The sequence below is a fragment of the Stigmatopora argus genome, chromosome 12 (assembly GCF_051989625.1).
Source record: "Stigmatopora argus isolate UIUO_Sarg chromosome 12, RoL_Sarg_1.0, whole genome shotgun sequence".
Classification (NCBI taxonomy): domain Eukaryota; kingdom Metazoa; phylum Chordata; class Actinopteri; order Syngnathiformes; family Syngnathidae; genus Stigmatopora; species Stigmatopora argus.
Genome location: NC_135398.1, coordinates 4,313,111 through 4,335,536, shown reverse-complemented (window position 1 = coordinate 4,335,536; position 22,426 = coordinate 4,313,111). Strand labels below are relative to the sequence as shown.

At 39.0% G+C, this 22,426-nt stretch overlaps 1 protein-coding gene across 5 annotated transcripts in view; it reads right to left on the bottom strand.

Moving 5' to 3' along the window:
- LOC144085571 (receptor-type tyrosine-protein phosphatase mu) overlaps positions 1 to 22,426 on the bottom strand; it is a 153,233-nt gene that overhangs the window by 16,046 nt on the left and 114,761 nt on the right. For 2 of the 5 annotated variants that reach the window (XM_077614969.1, XM_077614973.1), the window contains 6 exons: positions 20,741 to 20,752; positions 18,726 to 18,916; positions 15,391 to 15,478; positions 13,565 to 13,641; positions 8,037 to 8,073; positions 1,224 to 1,321 (listed from right to left, as the gene is read on the bottom strand). In XM_077614969.1, the coding sequence (XP_077471095.1) occupies positions 1,224 to 1,321; positions 8,037 to 8,073; positions 13,565 to 13,641; positions 15,391 to 15,478; positions 18,726 to 18,916; positions 20,741 to 20,752 (503 nt within the window). The remainder of the gene's footprint in view (positions 1 to 1,223; positions 1,322 to 8,036; positions 8,074 to 13,564; positions 13,642 to 15,390; positions 15,479 to 18,725; positions 18,917 to 20,740; positions 20,753 to 22,426) is intronic. The other 3 variants (XM_077614971.1, XM_077614974.1, XM_077614970.1) reach the window with 2 other exon arrangements.

Sequence of the window (22,426 nt, the reverse complement as noted above, 5' to 3'; positions counted from 1 at the left end):
CCTTCCTTAGCCTGTTAGCTCCTGCAATCGCTCATTCAAGACTACTACTCGTTGGCAAGTGGTCGTGCGTTATCCTATTGTGAGGACATTTGTGTGCATCATTTTCGGAATATTTTAAAGGGAATACAACAGCAAACAGCCCATTGATAGCGAACGTGAGGGTGGAGGCGTGGCAAACCGCTAACCCGCCCAGAACAAAAGGTAAAAAATATTCAAACTAAATTAGAATTCAGTTTTGTGTAAAGTTACATTAAACGTATGTTTGAGTGTGTCTGTATATATTAATCCAAGTTAATGTAAATTTGTTTGTTCGGTTACGAGTGCGTTGTCGTGGCAAGTCCCCCCGAAACCCCAACCCGCCAGCGAAATCCGCCCAATTTTAGTTATATTAAACACATTTTATTACTATTAAACCACTAGTTATGTGTTACTTTGTTAATAGATGGCGAATTAGAAGAAATAAAACATTTTTTCCAATCCAATATCCTATTTTTGGTGTTTTTTCAGAGGGTTGGAACAAATTAATTTGTTTTTAATTCATTTCAATGGAAAACGATCGCTCAAGTTACGAAAACCTCGACATACAATCTCAATCCCGGAACGTATTAAGATCGTATGTCGAGGTCCCACTGTATTTTGTTCCAAATGTCCAAAGTAGCTAACAGATGTAGCACTAGAATCCAAAGGAATTTGTCCTTTTTGTGGAGGACATAAAAATAAAAGCCCATGTTCCTCCTTCTGCCATTCGTGCAGGTGCGGGGCAGGATTTCCCCAAATTCATCACGCCGGCGCCCCGAGCAGATGGCCCGCTGCGCCACGCCTGGGTGACTTTACGACGACGCAGCCGCCATTGGCCGGGGATCATATAGCATCCGCTCGCGAGATTCCCGCAGGGACGCAAAGGATGCCGCCGCTAAGCAGGTGAGCAGAAGGTGAGGGGCGGGGCTCGGCGGGCGCCCAATCGGCCTAATGAGGTACCATGAGAGCGGCGGGCAGGCGGCCCCTGCGAATCATTGAGCGGCTCAGCTACATCGCAAAAATCAACAGAATGCGAAAAGATGCGCTCGTTTCCCGGCCACCGGGGCGCCTAATTGGACAGAGGCGTGCTGCTTGTGGCTGCGGGAGATGAGTACAACGCCATTTATGGATGAATGACTTTTAGCAGGCGTTCATAGCCGCCCAATCGCGACGGCGTGGGGGAATGCAACGTGGGCGGGACTTACCCTGCCGACTTCTACTAGGTTGGTCACCATGACGATGGCCGCCGTGTTCTCCTGCCACACCATGCGCCAAAAGTCCAATACCGTCTCCTGCATGGGGCCTGTAGACGAAGAAAAGACAAATATATATATTTATAAAAATAAATGTAAAAATATTTAAAGCAGCCAGGAAAAGTATAAAAATTGTGACAGTTTTTGCAAATGGTGTATGACTATTAAAAATGGATAAAAGGCGAGTTATGAGTTTAAAAAAATAAAAAATATGTTTTTAAAGGGGTTTTTTGTTCTTTGTGACAGAAGTAGTTCAATTAAAAAAAATATATATATATATATATATATATATATAACATTCAAGTTGAGTTTGAAAAAATGTTTTTAAAGGTTTTTTTTGTTCTTTGTGACAGAAGTAGTACAATTAAAAATATTTAAATATATATATATATAACATTCAAGTTCTAAGTTTTAAAAAATAATAATTTTGTTTTTAAGTTTTTTTGTTCTTTGTGACAAAGTAGTTCAATTAAAAATATTTAAAAATATATATATAACATTCAAGTTATGAGTTAAAAAATGTTTTTAAAGGTTTTTTTTGTTCTTCGTGACAGAAGTAGTTCAATTAAAAATATTTAAAAATATATATATAACATTCAAGTTATGAGTTAAAAAAATGTTTTTAAAAGTTTTTTTTGTTCTTTGTGACAGAAGTAGTTCAATTAAAAATATTTAAAAATATATATATATATAATTCCATTTTCATATTCCGTCAACACTACTTTTCCTCCCAATCAAAGCATTTTTTGGTTGCTAAATTGCTTGCAAAAATTCTTCCTTGGCAAGAACGAGTTTTTCACACCATCAAAAATGAAAAAAAAACTAATTTAGTCATGTTAATTAGAATGATGATTATTAGTGTAATCAAGTACAAGCGTTTGAAATTATTATCAAATAATTAGCGTATGCAAATCAAGTCTACAAGGAAGTCCCCCAACCAAAGTCAATTACCCGGAGAAATGAGTCAAATTAAAAACGGAGCAAAATCAAAGATCATTATCAAAATGATCTCATTGTTTACATGTCGACTGCGTGCTAATAATTACACGTGATGAAAACCAGGTCAAAAACAAACACCTTTAAAACGTAAACACAAAACATATTTAACGATTTACTGCCGTCCCAATTGTCTCACTACCCAAATAATAAAATGAATTTCTTCCTCCTGCCAGCTTGTGCGTTGGAATCCCAAAATGTAACATTTTTTACTTGTGGCCTTGCATTTTGTTCTTTCTCGCTCATTTTTTTGAAGGGACAAATGTAAAACAAATCGTCCTTGCTTGTCTTCTTCCATTTTTTTGGGAAACGAACAAAAGAAAAACTTGGGAGAATCTTCATCCTTCCACCCGACCACCTCCCACACTTCCCATCCTCGTGGGAGGGCGGAGGAAAAGAGAAGTTTGGGCGATGGAGAAGCGGGACAGCTGGTGTGTAGGTAGCTCATGAGCGCTTGGCGCTATTATGATTATGGAAACAAAACATCATTCAGTAAAGGCTTCTGGTGCCAAGCTGCATCTCGGAGGAATTCATTGTTCCATATGTGTGGGGAGACCAGAAGAGGAAAGCTCTTTGACACCAACAACTCTACTAACAACTTATTTGAATATTAACTGAGAAAATGGAAGTAGCTAATAGTCCCATGTGAACTCCGGCTGACCAAAAACGCCAAACAACCCATCAGAAATGTGGCATCAAACGTTTTACGCTATGCTTGAATGACAAGTTCACTTGCCAACGTTGCGTTTCCACCTCAACAAAGAGTCACCTCCATTTCTAACAAAAATGTCTACTGTCAAACAAGACAGCAGGACTCGGCATTAGTGATGTCCCGATGCGATACTTGATATCGGATTGGGTCACAAGATCTGATCTGATCTAATATTTGCAGGACTACTTCTCTCCGCAAAACTAATCATAGTAAGAGTATATTTGTAAACAAACCATTTTTTGAGGTCGTACCAGCAGAAATTACCTTCATACAAAAAATATGACACGTCATTCACTGGTTACACTATATTTGTTATATGGTTATATTATATATCTATATATATACATATATATATATAAATATATGTATATATACATACACATATATATACATATATATACACATATATACATATATATACACATATATATATATATATACACATATATACATATACACATATATACATATATACACATATATATATATATATATATATATATATATATATATACATACACACACACATATATATACATATATATATATATATACACATAATTATTTTTTTGTACCACTTATCCTCACTAGGGTCACTGAAGCCTATCCTAGCCAACTGTGGGTACCAGAAAGGGGACGCCCCCAAGTGGTAGCCAGCCAATCACAGAGCACATGGAGAGAGACAACCGCTCTTTCAACCAAATCCACAATGTCCGAACCTGGTATTGAACCCTGGATCTCTGAATTGTGAGACCGACGCACCAACCACTAGTCCATCGAACCATTTTTTTTTTCCGAACCATTTTTTTTTTACCTTGACATGGTGACAACCATAAATCCTCCTGCCAAACAGAACAGTTCACAGACAGAATTGAATATATTTTACCAATAAATGTTTGGATGGGATGAAGCATCCATGGAATTACACAAAACCCAGAAGTAGTAAGTCCACTTATAGTTTCTGGAACATTCACATGAGTATTTCAAAAGACCAATGCATTCAAACAGCAAAAACTACAAATTCAGCCCCTAATGAACATTTGCCTTAGCGACAAGAAATTTAAAAAGCTGTCTATTGTAAGCAGACCCGCAAAAAATTCTCAAGAACCCATCCACCAAAAAACGTAATTTTGCTCTGAGTGGGCATTTTTAAAACATGTCAGTTCTTGGAATCCACTGAAATTCCAGCTCTGGAAGTCCTGAGCGACGTGAATGGGATATCAATACATATCACGGCTAGACCCAACCAAAAAGTCTCAAGAGTCAATCCCCAAAAAAGCATGAGAAGTCGGGATTGAAGCAGCCAACCCAGCAGATGGACAACAAAGATTGGACAGATTTGGAGTTCCCATCATTGCGTTACGATGAAACTTGAACGATTGAGTCATCAGGTGGCCACATTAGCTCGACCAATGAGAAGTATGTGTCTTATGTTTTTGCTCTTACTCAGTGGAGAACCTTGCCGATGGGCCGTTCGCTTCTACCTAGCGAGATTCAAGAGAAAGAAGCAGAAGCATTCCGGCACTCGCTTGGGGAACGCCAAGGTGAGAGCACAGCTTTTTTTTTTCCCTTTGTAAAGTTTGCAGACGAATTCCTCTCCACTGCGGGGTGGGTTTCACTTTGTGGGGGGTTTCTTCATCAGAGGAAAGGAACGTCACAACTTTGAAAACCCCGACGTCTGTCGGCTGGTGAAGGATGTCGTCAGCTGAAAGTCGCATTTCTTCACACAAGGGGCCAAATGTGGGGAATTTTTTCAAATAATAACTAAGTTTGTTTTAAGTAGTACTGTTTTGACAACAAACTTTTTAGTTTTTTTTTTATCAGACCATTCAGGCTGGTCAACAAGTCAAGTGATCAAAAGCAGTATTTTCTCACATATAAGACGCTTCGGTTTTTCAGTTTTGCTTCTGTTGCCTTTTTAAAAACGTGTTTTTAGCGTGTGGGTGTAGCGTGTATGTTTTGCCATGCCTGGCTGCGTCTATAAAAACGGTGCGTCCTTTGTGTGTTTAAAATACAGAAATAGCACTCGTTACTGACACTGCGGCTAAAAATACGATGCACTGTATAGTCGTGAAAATACGGTAGGTATTACCTTCCTGACCAACATTAAAATGCATTACAGCGTACTACGTTTAACCCCTAAAAAAGATGTAACAGAGGTTTACTTCCAAAAAAATGATATTATTGTTAACCAATATAGAAGCGTAATTTTGCTAATATTCTTGCACTGACCACACATTAAGATTCACTATTTTGGATCTTTTTTCATAACCCCCCCGGTCAGCGTAATTTTAGTTTTGACACTGGAAAAAAAATGGCTGATTGAATTGATCTGTGCTTCATAAAAAACGAAGCAAGGTGAGACGTTTAATGTGGCAAGTAAATGATCCGCAGTGCGAATACATCAAAAAAACGTAATGAAGGGGCGAGCACGGGCAATGAGGACTTTTTAATGGAGTGACAGCTGCTGCACCTGTCATCGTCACCTTGACGTCGCCGGGGGACTCGTCGGCAGGCCTGAAAGCTAATGAGCGCCGCTGTCGCTCAGATTTGGCTTGGAGCTCTGCGAAAGTCCGAGTTTTGGAACTCCAGACTCTTCGTTTCCATAGCCAAATAAGTCGCAAAATGTGGTTTCTCTCTTTTTACCAGAGATCACAAATGTTTCAATACCGAGTCCAGGAAATGTATTAAGGGAAAAAAGTACTATGCTGTGCAAATGTATTTTGTCCCCCCTAATTTGAATAGAGCGATCACAAAATTATAATCTCAAAAAAGCAACGAAGCAGAAAAAAAACACAAAATCCCTTTTTGAGTTGTGCAAGCCCCAAAATAAGGTTGCAAACTAATTGTTTAAATAATGTACTTTGCATTAATAAAGTAATACTGCGAATAAACTTCACCCAATGAAATAAATTGAGCTATTTTAGTTGTGATTTGTTGGATATGAACATTTTTTTACTTCAAGATTGGCCTAAATAGTACCAAAATAGTCTGTATATCGATATTTTTCTTGCCATAGCAAAACATTCAAAAACCCTTTCTTTTTTTACCCAATTCCGATCCTCTGAAAAACACCCGAATTCCGATTTCTGATTGGGGACATTTTTTTTTGGTACAATTTCATCAGTTAAGGCACTTGATAGTTGATTTTTGCACACTCTGACAAGATTCATTCATATAATTCATATGTGAAAATCCACATTAAGATCAACATATCCGACATAAAATGACAGAAACAACCGACCCTTTTCCAAAGCGCCCAACTATGAAAATGTGAAAAATGGATCGTGAAGGGACAGAGCGGCCACGTGGGTGTGTTTGGCTGGACGGTCGGTCAGCGAGCGCGTCTGGTGAGCAAACAGCCTCCATTTTAATTGAGACGCTGAGGAGTAGCGGCGCCGCGCTAATGAACACCTAATTATGCAACTCCCAGCTCCCCCTGAGCAGCTTGTGAATGAATTAAGGCCTTCTAGTCACTAAACAACAAACAAAAAAAGTCCCACACTTTTTCCTTCTTCACTCATGACTTTTTATGGCTAAATCAGGGTACACCATGGCCACGTACGCAACCCCGTGCATGCTCCGCCAGGCACTAAATTGCTAATGATTGAACATCAGTCAGCGGTTAACCTCCAGGGCGACGCTAAGTGAGCGTCGACGTGCAAATCCACCGAGCGGAGGAACACGGTGACAAAATTTGCCCGCACGTGTCAGATAATCCATTTAGCTTTTTAAATGTATTTATTCACCCCACACCTAGATTCATCGCTACCGCCACAAGGATAGGAAGAGAGCATAACGACGTATGTGACGATACCCCCGATTCCTTTTTGATAGTCAGTCATATCCCGGTCACTTGTTTAAAATGTCTAAAATGAGTCTTGGTGAAAATGTTGCACGCAGCTACACTGTGATTTCAAAGAATTAAAATAAGGTAAATGCATAGAAGCTACCAACAGAGGGCAGCAATGCGCTAATTTGTATTATTTTCTTTCCTGGTGTATGTGGCGTCTATTTCTCCCACAAATTACGTGCAAGAGAAAAAAAGTTGTTCTGCAGGACACAATCCAATCTCTACTACTCCATTATTTGTGACAGTATTAAATTTGGTATGTACTATATTGTCGGGATGTACAGTAAATGCATCTATCCTATGGAGACAGACATGAATTAATTATAAACTGTTACTAATAGGTTCTGAGTTGTCCAATAGCTGGCATTTTATTGTCTCTGGGCTCATGAGGCATTTAAGGAGCGAGTCTGGTGGTCGTAGTTCATTTGATTGTGTTTGTTTCTGCATCTAAGTGACATGCCATGTCGTTTTAATATTTTTCTCCCCCTGTTCAATGAATTGCCTTGTTTTAATGTTGAAAACAGCCGTTTTGGCAGCAAACCAGTCAGGGTTGAATTCAAAAACGCTATTTTCTTTTCTCTTAGCCCAACATATATTCGCACCAAACGCGTTTAACTTTAATCTTTTTCTTTCTTTTTATTTAAAGTTGATTTCTAATATAGCCATTTTACCAAAAAAACTAATCCAACCTCAGTCCAAATGCCCTCTGCAATGTCATTTTCAGTGATTTTTTTCCTTAAAATGCTCCTGTGACAATTTTCACTCGCTTCTCCTTGACTTTCTGCATCAAAGTTTAAAAGAGCCCTACATCAAAAAACATCTATTCTTCTCTACTCTCCTCGCTCTGCCTTTTCCCACTTTTCTTTTGTTTCAAAATCTTCCCTGCCTGGTCTTCACTTCCACTTGACCTTTTATTTCCAATGATTTTTCAATTTAAAGCAGCAAACTACTGACACACACATATATATACATATACATATATATGTATATACACACATATATACATATATATATATATATATATATATATATATATATATATATATATATATATATATACATATACATACTCATACATATGGATATACACATATATTATATATACGCATATATATATATAAATATATATACAAATATATATATAATTTTTTTTGGGAACGGCCTATTTAGAGAGCACAAAAGCCCGACTCAAACACATTCTTACCTTGAGTTGCAATGTAATGATTTGGCCTGTGGTAACCCTGCAAAAAGGAAAAAAAATCAGTCAGTTTCCACATAAAAATGGACAAAAACCACATTTTTTTCAGGGGCAAAGAGGGCTAATATGTGAGTTTGTGTAGATGTGGACACCTACACACCTACACACCTATCATGAATGTGTGGACACGCACTCGCACACCTCTGGCGCGAGGTGCCAAAGTGTCGATAATCCCTACGATACGACTAACAGCATCCATCTTCACAATGGGTTTCCAGTCCGCGGGATTACGCTAATCCCTTTAAATTGCGCTTGCCCAATTTCTTGTCTTTTCCGCGGGGACGCCGGCTGGGAAACAAAACATCAGGAGGACTTAAAGGCTTCTTTCCTTCATCATCATCATCATCATGAATGAGAGTGGACGCAACAATCGGCGATGAAGAAGGTCAATGGTGGGATGAACAAATTGAGTCGAAAAGGGAATAAAACCGGCTTCCAAGTAAAGTGTTTAATTTTGTTGTCTTCTCCACGCTGCTGTGATCATTTCCATGTTGCTTTGATTATCGCCACGCCAACGTTCTCACCAGTTATTTGCGCGGGCCTGTCTGAAACGTTCAGTCGGCGGGAGATTTCACCCGCTGGCTCTTATTTGTATTTTCTGACTGAATTAGCGCACGGCTGCTAATGGGCGCTTCAAAGCCACAAATGTAACTAACTATAATGTGCATCCCACTTTACTTTTTGACACATAACAGCTGGAGGCAATGGATAAAAGAAGACTCCCATGAATTACAAAAAAAATGGCATACATTAAATCGAAACGATTCTTATTAAAATAAGACTGCCTTAAAAAAGTAAAGTACGCACGTTCACTCACTCCATTTGACGGCGAAACATTCTCAATCTGTTTGATTGAATGATCTTATTTTGATTTCATTGACGGCAGTTGACTTCCAATCCTGTTGGCAGCGACCAGTCAAATAAATGTACCATATTTTCACAACTATAAGGCGCCCATAAAAGTCTTAAATTTTCTCCAAAATAGACAGGGCGCCTTATAATTCAGTGCGCTTTATATATGGACCAATACTAAAATTGTTATCACGATATACTTCGACATCAACACAGCTTGACGAAGAATGGAAAGCAGCGATGGAAAAGTTACGGTAGCTACTAGCTAGCTACTATTTGCGAATGGATTGTGGCCGCCTGGACGAACGTATAAAACTCAGAAAATGAGGACTTTGATGGATTTGTGGGTGATGATGACGTGAGTACATTGTAAAATGGCTAAATAAAGTACAACCGAACTCAGTTTTGCTTCCGTTGCCTTTTTAAAAACGTGTTTTTAGCGTGTGTCCGTATGTTTAAGCTAGTGTATGTTTTGCTATGCCTGGCTGCGTCTATAAAAACGGTGCGTCCTTTGTGTGTGTAAAATACAGAAATAGCACTCGTTATTGACACTGCGGCTAAAAATACGATGCGCCGTATGGTCGTGAAAATACGGTATTAGACATCGACGCTGTCAAGGCACCGTAAGGAGTTAAATAAAATGACTAAACCTACAGAAATATGTCACTGGTGGAATTAAGACTATTGGGAGATCCAACCTAAAATAGCATCAAATTAGAACAGGTTCTCTTACGGAATGGTTAGATTAAAATAACATTGTCACAAATGCCACGTGTGTTGTGAAGGTTTAGCAAATCTGTAAAAGTTGCATGTATCAAAAGAAGGCTCAAGTGAATTAGTTGGCTAAAACATATAATCAATAAAAATAAGGAACATTAAAACGGCAAATTCCATAAATGCAACACAGGTTGAAAGAAGGCCACTACAAGACTTCGGGGTTGTCCAGTGAGGGGTCACCACGCCCAATCAACTTTCACTTTCATATCCTCCCTCACTACTCCTAGGTGGACCTCCATCCCCCGTTCCCTGACACTTCCACCCTCAACATCCTTCTACCGGTATTTCTCCTCTGGAAATGTCCAAATCGTTGAAGTCTGGTCTCTGACCTTCTCTCCAAAACGTCTAATTTTGTCTCATTTCGAATCCTATCCAACCTGGTCACTCCTAAAGAGAATCTTAAAAGTAAGAATGGACGCCAGTATTGCACAAACAAGGCTGCTCAACTAAAAACAAATCTTAAGGGTTGTTTTAAGCCAAAATAACATCACTCTAACTCCCTTTTTATCTTGCACAAGTTCAAAAAAATAGAGTAGCATGCACCAAAATGTTAATTCGTCATTAACATACGTACATACCCATAAATTCATATAATAGTAAATCTCTTAAAAGCAGAAAATGTTAAATATGAGGACGGTAAAACCCTTCAAATTCGCATAAAATGAGGTTATTTCCCATTGTTTGCCAAGTTTTTTTAATTCATGGGAGCTTCTTTTAACCAGGTTTTGCCGAGTAGCTCATTTATTTAAAACCGTAGGTGTTTTTTTCTTTATTACAACATAATAAAATAACGAGCAACAGACTTATTCCATCATTATCGCTTTTGCATTCCCAGCTCCGCACGCTAATATCCAATCAGGACAGGCTTCTTAGACTAATGACTCGCCATGTTTGGAGCTACATTGACTCGCTTACTACCGAGCCCTCGTCAAGACCATCACCATTATCATCTGGCGGCTTCTACGCCCGTAACAAACGCGACGGGGAGGATGCCCGCGTGCCGTTTTTATTGGCGGCTTTTGATGAGGAAAAAAAGCACAAAAAACCCGACAAAAAAAACATCGTTAGCCATCTGCCTGCACTCTCTTGAATATGCACATCTTCTTGACTTTAAGTGGGCCCTGCTTTGTATGGCGCTGCATAATGGACCATAAAACCAACGGCGGCCAAAGGTAAATAATTGAAGGCGCACCTCGCATTATGAATTGATGCGGGGAGGGCTTAACAAGCGATTACAAATGAGCGCGTCGGGCAGGTACATCAGCAGGCTATTAGTAGCCCGCCTTCATCGTGGCGCTCCTTCCCGGCGAATCAGGTCATAGACTGCTTCGCCACACGCTTCGCCTTTTTTTTAACAAATTTAGTGCGCCGTCAAAGCCACGCCGAGACACCGGAGTGCATCTAAGTGCTGAATTACGAGTTTTGCTTAGCATGCGAGGGGGTCAAGGGTGGGAATAAATACATATATACGACATACATATAAAAATGAAATATTTATGAGCAATGTTCCCTCTAAGATGCGCGCGTGCGCAATTGCGCACTACTCTCGTTTTCTCTGCGCACAGTAAATCATATGGAGCGCACAAAATAAAATCCCATTTTTTTTAGCTGTGAGGTCGACGCGCGAACCACTCATCCGCCGGGCCGCCCATTCATAGATATTAATCATTACATTTTATTATTACTAAATCATTTATGTGTAGTAGACATGCAACTGCTTATGGCAGGTGTGATACTGGTGTGTGCCCATAGCGAGCAATGATGATGTTGCTCACACCAGTACTCAATGAGTGAATAAATGCCAATGATGGTGATGTTTTTTTAGATTTCTGACCCGGTTTCCCCTAGAAATGTAATCGCCTATTTCATTTTATAATGCTAATATATCTTGCAAGTTTGAAAACTATCACTTTCCTCGTTCTTGAGTTATCTTGAAAAAAAAAACACATAAGTAGCCACCTTCCATAGAGTATTGTGACAAAGCTTTCATGATTTTTGTCGCCGCACAGTTAAAAAAAATATAAAACTAGACCTTGCATTGGGTAGGAAAATGAAAAATAGAGTAGAAATCTCTGTTCGATGGTCACAATGTAACTGTGACAGCCTTCTAGTAAAAAATAAAAAAAGTATCTCACCTTGCACTTAATTCTAAGGTCACACAAATGTTTCTTTTTTGGGGGGAGGATGAGGGATTTACTTTACAGCAACAATAAAAATAACACAAAAGAAGTAGCCACTACTTTTGTACGGGATAAATTGAAGGATTTGTGTGGCTTTGGCAAAAAAAAAGGAAAATGGTGGACGGAAAACGCTTGACGAGGAGGATTGGTCGCAACAAGTTTAGATAGTCATTAAGTCATTCATTTTGAGACACTTACCTTCAAAGTAAATCATTAAAAAAACATTAAAATTAATGTTTTTTTTTCCTTTCTGAGATTTGTAGTTTTAATTGACATTCTCCCCAATTGTTCAGAAATTGAATACAATTGAAAATATTCTATTGTTCTAAATGTACATTATCATATTTTTTTTCATCGTGTAGGTGTTGACGTTAGCGATAATATTTCAATGTGACTTCATGTACTCGCATAGATATTAATCTTACTAAAAAATACTGTACACTGTTAAAATTGGCTGATGCCCACATAAACTTCTGAAAATAACACAATGCCGCCAATATTTAAAATTTTATGGCAATTTCAGACTGCAACATTTGGCGTAATTGTCCAATGAAAACCAATATTTCTTAAAAAAAAATCTTAGGCAAATATGATGCAAGTAATACAACGAACATAGAAGCAAACAGAAGAAGTACATTAGAAATACATGTTTACATGTTGATTTTTTGATTATTATTATTTATTGATGATTTATCTGTATCTGTTTGTTTGTTTTTGTTATTTGTGCACTTCTTATGTTTACTACTTATTTAAGCATGATTTCTTCTTATGATCTATTTGTCTGTTTGTTTGTTGTTATTTGTGCACTTTGTGGTGAAGCTTTAAATCTACTTATACTATAATGACAATAACTTTAACAAAACAAATGGCTGAGTGTTAAGACCTACCATATGCATGCATGTACATCTATGTGTATGTATGTATATATGTGTATGCACACGTATGTGTATATGTGTGTATATATATATTTATTCATGTATTTATTAACTTACTTTACATTACCTATCTATTTATGTCAAAAATGTTTTTTCTGTGTCTGTATTCTCACCCCCTTGCTACTGTGACAACGAAATTTCCCGAATACGGGATGAATAAAGTTCTCCAATCCAATCCAAAAAGCATTCAATTCAATACGGTAGTTTTTCTTACACCACGTTCTTAACCAGAGCACAAACTTGACCCAAAATAACTACGTCTCTTCGAAAAAAGTATGCCCACGTAACCTAAAGATTCACGTTTACACTAACTGGAATATTTCTACAGGAAAAAGACAGAAACGCCCCCCAAAAGCATAATATCCCAGAAATACCGGCGCTAAAGACACGATTTAGCTGCCACTGAAGCCTTGTCGGTGGTCTTTCCTCCCCTTATTGAGTATCAAGTACTTCCCCTAGCATGTGTTTACTTTTTTCCCCTGCTGTCATTCCCTGATCGTGATTACTCTTAATTTAAACCACACACTGATATGGCGGCTCGCAACAGTCGTCGCGTGTATTTGCGTGCGACTAGTCCCCTTCCTTCGGGGCCCCCGGGGACGGCGGCACCAGCGCCCTCTCCGCCACCCCCCCCCCCCCCGAGAAGAAGCGCGGTGACCTTTTTTGCGTTGGCGTTGGCAGCTGGTGTGTGCGCACGCCCGTATGTGGGTGCGTGCGTGCGTGTACTTACATCAACGTAATTTGCATTAATGTAATCGGAGCTCTGTTCGCCCTCCAGGGCCTGCAGCCTGACTCGAGAGTGATCATCTGGAAAAAAAAAGGGCAGAGGGGAAGAAAAAAATAAAAAAAAGCAGCATGGAATTAATGACATTAAGCAGGCGGAAGTCAAAGACGGACTGTCACTCTTTGATGCTTTTGCAGAAGGACCGTCTTGTTTAAGGAAGGTTTCTTACGTACACGGCAGGTGTTCAACGGACGGAGACGTAATTAGTTAGTGGGTTTCAGCAAATGTTGTTTTCGGGGACGGTGACGACGACAAAAATATTTTGTTGACCGTGTAATCATACCGAGTCGTGCACGTGTCTTGGATGACTAAAACGAAACGTTTGCCAGTTCTATGTGTGACGAAAAAGCCCACACGAAAATGTTAAGTATTTTTTGGTGGACTGTAAGTTCCACTTTAGTTTCTTTCTGACTACCGATAGCCTGTTATGTTGTTTTTTGTGTGGATATAGTAATCTGAAAAACTGTTAAAAGATGCCTATTGAGCCAAATGTTCGCCATTTTACTAAGGTTACTTTAATGTGTTTGTTCTTGGTTTTGAATAAAATAAAAAAATGCTCTCCCAAAACTTCAACTTCTGAGCCATATGATACATATATTTTTCCTTTTTATTGTGTATTCTGTTGCGACTTGTATACTCTAGCCCACAGGTGTCAAAGTGGCGGCCCGGGGGCCAAATCTGGCCCGCCGCATTGTTTTGTGTGGCCCGGGAAAGTAAATCATGAGTGCCGACTTTCTGTTTTAGGATCAAATTAAAATGAAGAGTATAGATGTATATTACATTTCCTGATTTTCCCCCTTTTAAATCAATAATTGTAATTTTTTTCTGTGTTTTAGTTCAAAAATCATTTAGTAAAATCTATACATATATTTAAAAAAAGCTAAAATAAACATTGTTTTTGATCTATTAAAAAAACTGAATATTCAGGGCTTTTAATCCAGTTCTTTTAATCCATTTATTAAAAAAATCTAAATATTATATCTAAAATGGTCCGGCCTACATGAAATCAAGTTGACGTTAACGCGGCCCGCGAACCAACCAGTCTGACACCCTTGGTATAGATGTATATTAAATTTCCTGATTTTTCCCCCTTTTAAATCAATAATTGTAATTTTTTAATCATTTTTTTCTGTGTTTTAGTTCAAAAATCATTTTGTAAAATCTATAAATATATTTAAAAAAAGCTAAAATAAACATTGTTTTTGATATATTAAAAAAACTGAATATTCAGGGCTTTTAATCCAGTTCTTTTAATCCATTTATAAAAAAAAAATCTAAATATTATATCTAAAATGGTCCGGCCCACATGAAACAGACTTGACGTTAACGCGGCCCACGAACCAACCCGATTCTGACACCCTTGCTCTAGCCCGAAAAATACATTAGTTTCTGCCAAATGATGCATTGCATGCAATTTTTTCCTGATTTTAGCGATGTGTTCCATGTTTTTGTCGGCTTTAAAGCTAACTTAAAAACTCTATGTATGTTGCATGAATCTAGAGCTGCAGGATTGGTAGAAGAGCAAACAATAATCTGGATCTCTATTAATAATAGCTTTATCCCATACCTTTTTGGCGGCATAGCTACTAAATTACACAAGCACTGTTGCTGAAGATACCGCGGGAAGATAAATATGTAACCACGGAGCAGAAAGGTCAAAGCTGCTTCGGCTGTGCAGATAATAAAACTCTTTTGTTTCTTATCCCACGTCGCAAAGCCGGCTACAATAAATCAGACGGCGGGTAAAAAAAAAAAGCAAGAAATATACGCACATGCAATAATGTTGCCGTATCGGTTCTTCATGCGATTCTCGTCCTTCTTGGCCGAATCCCACGGCGCCGACTGTCCCTCGAAGAAGCGCTGGGGACAAGGAACCATAGCGAGAGGTGAAATGCTGCAATTGGGAAGGCATTTGAATGCAAAGGCCAGCATTACAGTGCTTAAATAATGTGGTCGGCCATTTTTCATAGCTGTGGAATATATTGCTAGTGATCAAACTAAAATAGGTCAAATGTCAATCAGAAAGTGGACAAAAAGCATTTTTGATGCTTTTTTATTTTATTTTTTTAAATTGTTAAAGTAAAACCTTGAGTTTAGATATATGAATTCAATTTAAAAAGAAGTTATTGTGCTCTAGAAAAACCTATTAAAAACATTTTAACATTTAATTTAAGATGGACATTTTTTTGTATTTTTTTTAAAAACTTCATCCATTTGTACATTTTCTGTATCGGTTATCTCTACAAGGTACACGGGGGTGCCGGCGCCAACTGTGGTGAGTATGCAGGGAAACACCCAGAATTGGTTGCCAGCAAATCGCAGGAGACCATGAAATAAAAATAAGCAATTTTTTGGTCATGTTTAACTTTTAGAAAATAAAATAACTTTAAATCAGACAAATATGTTTTTTTTTGTACAATGAAAACTTAAATGATATACACCAATCAGATAGGAGAACAAAGTCTACAAACTCATCAGAACGCTTTAGCAAAGCATACATCATGGGATTTTCAATCATTTTATTTTCCTTAATTATTTAACTAAGATAAAAAATCTATTTCATGATATCAACTGCGTTGCTCAATGAAGACATTGACTCAATTCTCAACTGAATTGACCACTTTTTGCGTACGCCATATAACGTGGGCGGAGCCTGTCGTCCAATCTATTGATCATTTCAATTAAAAAAAATAATTCCTTTCAAAAGCTGCCTGCTTTTTAACAGCTTGTTGGCAACAACACGTGTCACACATTAATACATCCATCAAAGTGCATTATGAGGGGGCTGTGGGGTGGGTCGCTTATTTGGTAAATGCCCTTTTGTATGTGTCTGCGCATATATTTGTCATATTTGGAACATTTCAAAATGTCGGGTAAAAAAAAAAACAGCAATGGGTGGTCTTACCTCATTGATCTGATCCAAAGTTAAGGGACAAGCAAGAAAAAAATAATAGTACAGCGTTAAGTCAACAGTACACGCTCCAATTCACGCGGTATGAAGAAGGCAAAGGGCATTAACCTGGGGAGACGGTGATGTCATGATGAAGACGCAACATGCAAGCATGGGGGGAGTTTGGGGGGCTTTGGCGGTTTCTTACGCCATGTGGGGGCTGCCGCGTGAGACCAGATCACAGAATAATTGGGCCATGGGCGAGTCGCACACAGTAGTGCAGGAATACCTGCGGTATAGGTGGCCAGGCCTGTTTGGAATTTAACATTATATATAATAATGTTGTATATTTTATTATGTTTATTTTGGTGGTTTTCCCTTTCCTAGTTGATGATGGGATTATTCTTTGTTTCTATTTGGTTTCAAAAATCTAGTGTTAAGAGTTGTCTTTTCATTTTGAGGACTTTTGGAGCTTAAATCTTCTTATATAAGTTTTGTTTTGTCCAGTTTTATGGCTTGAGATTCAACCCGTGTGAAATACCACGCATGTAAAATGTACAACAATGTGTTTTATGGGTAGGAAAGTGTGTTATTGGTATAAATTCATGGTTATCTTCCCTTTCTAACACATGCATAATACTGCTTGTTATTCATTTCATGTTACTATTCTCAACCAATCAGTAGTCGGAATGCAGAGCAAATACTGATTGAGTGTTTACTGTCCAATCATAAGAAGAGGTGCTTGAAGTGGCGCAATAATCAGAACAAACATGAAAGATCAATTTGAAGTACTTACACATGGATGTGGATATTTTCCATTTGCTGATCTGTTGAATGTGTTATTAAACCTGATTCACGACCTTTTGGACGTCATGGTTATACTTGCGTGGATTGTGATTGGACATTGAGCACCCAATCAGAATTTGCCCTGCATCCCGACCCCTGATTGGTTGAGAATAGCGACAGACTATTAAGTAAAATGAATCACAAGCGTGCGTGTTGGCAGGTGGTTAATATTAAAAACAGAGATGTCTATGGTTGCACCCGATACTTTTTTTGTGGCCGACTAATGATGCTCATTAAGAAAAAAGAACTACAATAAATGATTATTTCTACTAAGCAGTTGCACTTAAGTCAGTCATAGCGTTTACGTCACGTTTTTTCATGGGGCTTCGCCATGTGCTTTAAAGGCGAATATAATATTTTGCTATTGTTCTTTAGAGAATTTTGATGTTTTAAGGGGTAGGATATGACAGCTTTGGAGGCGGGAAATGGGGAAAAGGCTGCATTCAACAACAACAAAAGTGCACGACTACAGCTGAGGAGGAAAAAAACTAAACAAAAAAGACCCCACACAAACAAGAAAAGACACAGTAAACACATAGCAGAACATTAAGAATTTATCCTAAAATTGCGGTGGGGAAAAAGTAGGCGAAAGGCAGAACACAGATTTATTTTGCTCTTCATAGATTTGTAAAATTTATCTTTTCATTACCTTGCAGGGTAGGATTTATATAGATGTTTTCAATTTTAGTATTTTTGGTGATGTTCGTGACAAATGACTTCAAGTCTAATCGGTTCGTAATGTAATCTGATGTAATCTAATGTGATGTAATCTAATGTGATGTAATCTAATGTAATCTAATGAGATGTAATCTAATGTAATGTAATCTAATGTGATGTAATCTAATGTAATGTAATCTAATGTGATGTAATCTAATGTGATGTAATCTAATGTGATGTAATCTAATGTGATGTAATCTAATGTGATGTAATCTAATGTAATCTAATGAGATGTAATCTAATGTAATGTAACCTAATGTAATGTAATCTAATGTGATGTAATCTATTGTGATGTAATCTATTGTGATGTAATCTAATGTGATGTAATCTAATGTGATGTAATCTAATGTGATGTAATCTAATGTAATCTAATGAGATGTAATCTAATGTAATGTAATCTATTGTGATGTAATCTATTGTGATGTAATCCATTGTGATGTAATCTAATGTGATGTAATCTAATGTGATGTAATCTAATGTGATGTAATCTAATGTGATGTAATCTAATCTAATCTAATCTAATGTAACGTAACGTAACGTAATGTAATCTAATCCTGAAGTTGTTTTTTGCTCAATTGATGCCTTTTTGCATTAAAAAAATCTTAGTGGGCACTTGGACACACGGGCAGGCTTTGGTGACACCCGTCCGCTTACCTCATACTCCTCCTTGAAGCCGTATCCCTCGGCGCACTTCATCTGCGTGATGTGCTGCAACAGGTCGGCCACGCGGATGGCCGGGTGCAGCTGGCCGCTTTGGTACGGCACGTCCACCGCCTCGCGCTTCCTCAGCGAGTGCGACTGGACCAGGCTGCTGGTGTCGCTGCCCATGTTCTGGCTTTCGTCTGCTTCGCAAAGTACAGGGACACAAGGCCCGGGAGTCAGCGAGGCAATGTGGCCGCCGATGCCAGCAACAACAAAAAAAGCAAAAACGGGTGACACAATGCCGAGAAGCGGCAAATGTTATGTTGTGACATTCCGGGTTGGCCGCAGATGGCCGCTTATCTCATTTACCGCTCGGCATTATGTCACCAGCTTGATAAACAACTCCCCAAAACGAGTAATCTGCTTGTAATGGATGGCCACAAAACACAACAGCATTTGAATAAGAGGATGAATCATGTGGTGGGAAGGTTCAGATCCATCTGTCGGAGAACACAGTTTATTCACCTAAAGTGAGGGTGCGTCACACTTTCTATTCATTGGGTTTAAATGGAACCTGCCGTGATTCAGGTTGCCCGAGCACAAGAGTATTTACACTTTTGTTTGGGGAAAATGGGAGACCTCTTGGCGACTTTGCTCATGGGCAAGATTGAATGCCATTGTCTTAGCCAGTTAGCTAGTCAAATGGGATTGATTAACAGACTAGATAACAGTTAAAAGGCACACTCCAGTGGAAGTCGGAATTTATTAATATTTTGACTGCGTCCAATGGTACTCGGACGTTTCGTCGACCGGACGTTTGGCCGACCGGACGTTTGGTATAACGGACGTTTGGTATAACGGACGTTTGGTATAATGGACGTTTGGTCGCCGGGTTGTTACTGTTGAAACCAGCTCTCAAAATTATAATCATGAGAGAGAGAGGGTAAGTTTAATATCTAAATATCTAATATCAAAATATCAACAGTAAACTCTCTGTCATAATTTGACAGCGAGCGAACCCGGCGACCAAACGTCCGTTCTACCAAACGTCTGTTCTACCAAACGTCCGTTCTACCAAACGTCCGGTCGACCAAATGTCCGGTCAACCAAACGTCTGGGGACCAAACGTCCGGGGACCAAACGTCGGGGGACCAAACGTCCGGGGACCAAACGTCCGGGGACCAAACGTCCGGGGACCAAACGTCCAGGGACCAAACGTCCAGGGACCAAACGTCCAGGGACCAAACGTCCGGGGACCAAACGTCCGGGGACCAAACGTCTTTCGACGAAACGTCCGATCACGGCGTCCAATAAAAGAGACATTCAGCAGGCCCTTGGGAGACCTTGAGCTGACCCCAATGCCTACAATGTCGGTTGCTGCCTGCAAGCCACGCTGTATTATTGTTTGCACCTGGCCATTATCCTGAAGCTTTCTATTTGTGAAGCATAATCTTCTTTAAATTCCATGACAAAATGTTGCATGAATTCCTACTTAACGTACAAAACCGAAACCAACATTAGTGTTTGAAAACAAGATTGCTAGCGTTGATCTTTTAACCAACCAGACCCAAGTCAGTGGCAGACGTGAGACACAGATGTAGTTGGGGCGGAGGTGGAGGCGTGCATCCAGAAACATGGCGGAAGGGAATGTGGCGAGGTGGCAAGTGGGGCGGTAGGTTTTTAGTGGAGAAGCGTCACAAACACAGCATTAAATTCGCCCTAGCTGACCTGCTTTAAAAAAAAAAAAACGCCCGAAAATAAACCGAGAGGGAGCACGACATGGCGGTGAAATGCGTGGAATGGCGACGCCGCTGCAAGCCACTCGGCTCATGCTAAGCTAACAGTGGTAATGTCAGCACGGGATGAAGCAGGGCAGGAATGAGAGGCAGCTTTGGTGAAATGCCAACACATGGTCATGCAAGTGATGTCACAAAATGTCGGAAGCGCTCGCCGGCTATCCGACCGAACAAACACCCCCAAGTCCCCCGACCCTGGCCCACCAAGGGGCCCCACGTGGGAGAACTTACCATTAATGGGCACTTTTTAGATAGCAGATACGTAAGACGTGATTGTTGGGGGAAAGAGAGAGAGAGAGAGAGAGAGAAGGGGGAGAGAGGAGGAGAAAGAGAGAGAGAGACGGGATAAGCAACAATACAGCATGAGAACCTGGTACAGTCTTTGAACGCTACGTTATAGGCGGATCACCGCGGCCTGGAATAATGCTTCGGCCCAGTTAAGGTGGGAGTGGGTTTTATGGGGGAAGGGGGTGTTGACGGATGGATGGTGGAGCAATTTGCATAGCAAAAGTAAAAAGCAGCAAACAAGCACGTTATGGATTTAAAGGTGGGGGAACAAAAATGGCAGATATTTGGATTGTTGGCATTGTGAAATGGAGTCATTGAATTTTTGGGAGGGATTCAACAGAAATAAAACGGCAGGTTTGGGGTTCATTAAAATAAGAAGAAAATAATAGCTTTTACGCCTGACTGCCTTGAAAGTTGAGCATTTGTTTTAGTCATACATAGTCGTGAGAATGGTTGAATTAAACTATAAGATGCACCCATCAATGTTTTGTTTTTGAAAATTTATTTCAGAAGAAAATGATAAAAAAAAGATATACTGGTCATTAGCCTGTAAAAAAACACATAAATGGTACTGGACTATAAGTCAAAGGGTTCAATATGGGAGAAAAAAAGTAGTGGTTTATAATTACGGGTATAATTAGTGTGTTTTTTTGTTAATTAACTGAATTTTATTAAGTGTTTTTTTGGAACTAACACACGCAGTAGAGATTTCTGTAGCCTATGAAATAAACTATATGTGTCAAAGTGGCGGTCCGGGGGCTAAATCGGGCCCACCGCATCATTTTGTGTAGCCCGGGAAAGTAAATCATGAGTGCCGACTTTCTGTTTTAGAATCAAATTAAAATGAAGAGTATAGATGTATATTAAATTTCCTGATTTCCCCCCTTTTAAATCAATAATTGTAATTTTTTAATCCATTTTTTCTCTGTTTTAGTTCAAAAAACATTTTGTAAAATCTAAAAATATATTAAAAAAGCTGAAATAAACATTGTTTTAGATCTATAAAAAAACTGAATATTCAGGGCTTTTAACCCAGTTCTTTTAATCCATTTATAAAAAAAATCTAAATATTAAATCTAAAATCCCACGTGAAATCAAGTTGACGTTATAGCGGCCCGTGAACCAACCCTTGATATAAACCATTTGGATTAATGGAATTATGAATTTAGAATGAAACTAAACTAAAATAAATCAAAACAATCTTAAATTCAGACAAAAATGATGGGATCCATTTTACATCACGACATTTTGGAAGCAAAATAAGTGTGGATTTTTTTTTTGCCAACATAAATCCATTTCAATTAGTGATAATTCTTCCACAATTTACACCTCTTTCCAATTGAAAAAGCTTAGCGGCTAATTACGCCCTGGCGGACAGATGACATCTCAATTCTTTTAAAAGTCGAGTCGAGTTAATTGAACAAATTTAAACTTATTTCCAACTCTTGTCGACACAGCAGCAGATTAGCTTCTTTTTTTCAGGGAGCATCGCTGTCGCAACCGCGCGCCGTACACGTCGCGCTTCATTAAAAACTAATGGCGGCACATATGGCGGCGATGAAAGCCGTCGCTTTAAGTTACGCACGGCTAAACTCCGCTCCTTGTTTTTTTCTGAAGAACTCAAAGTGC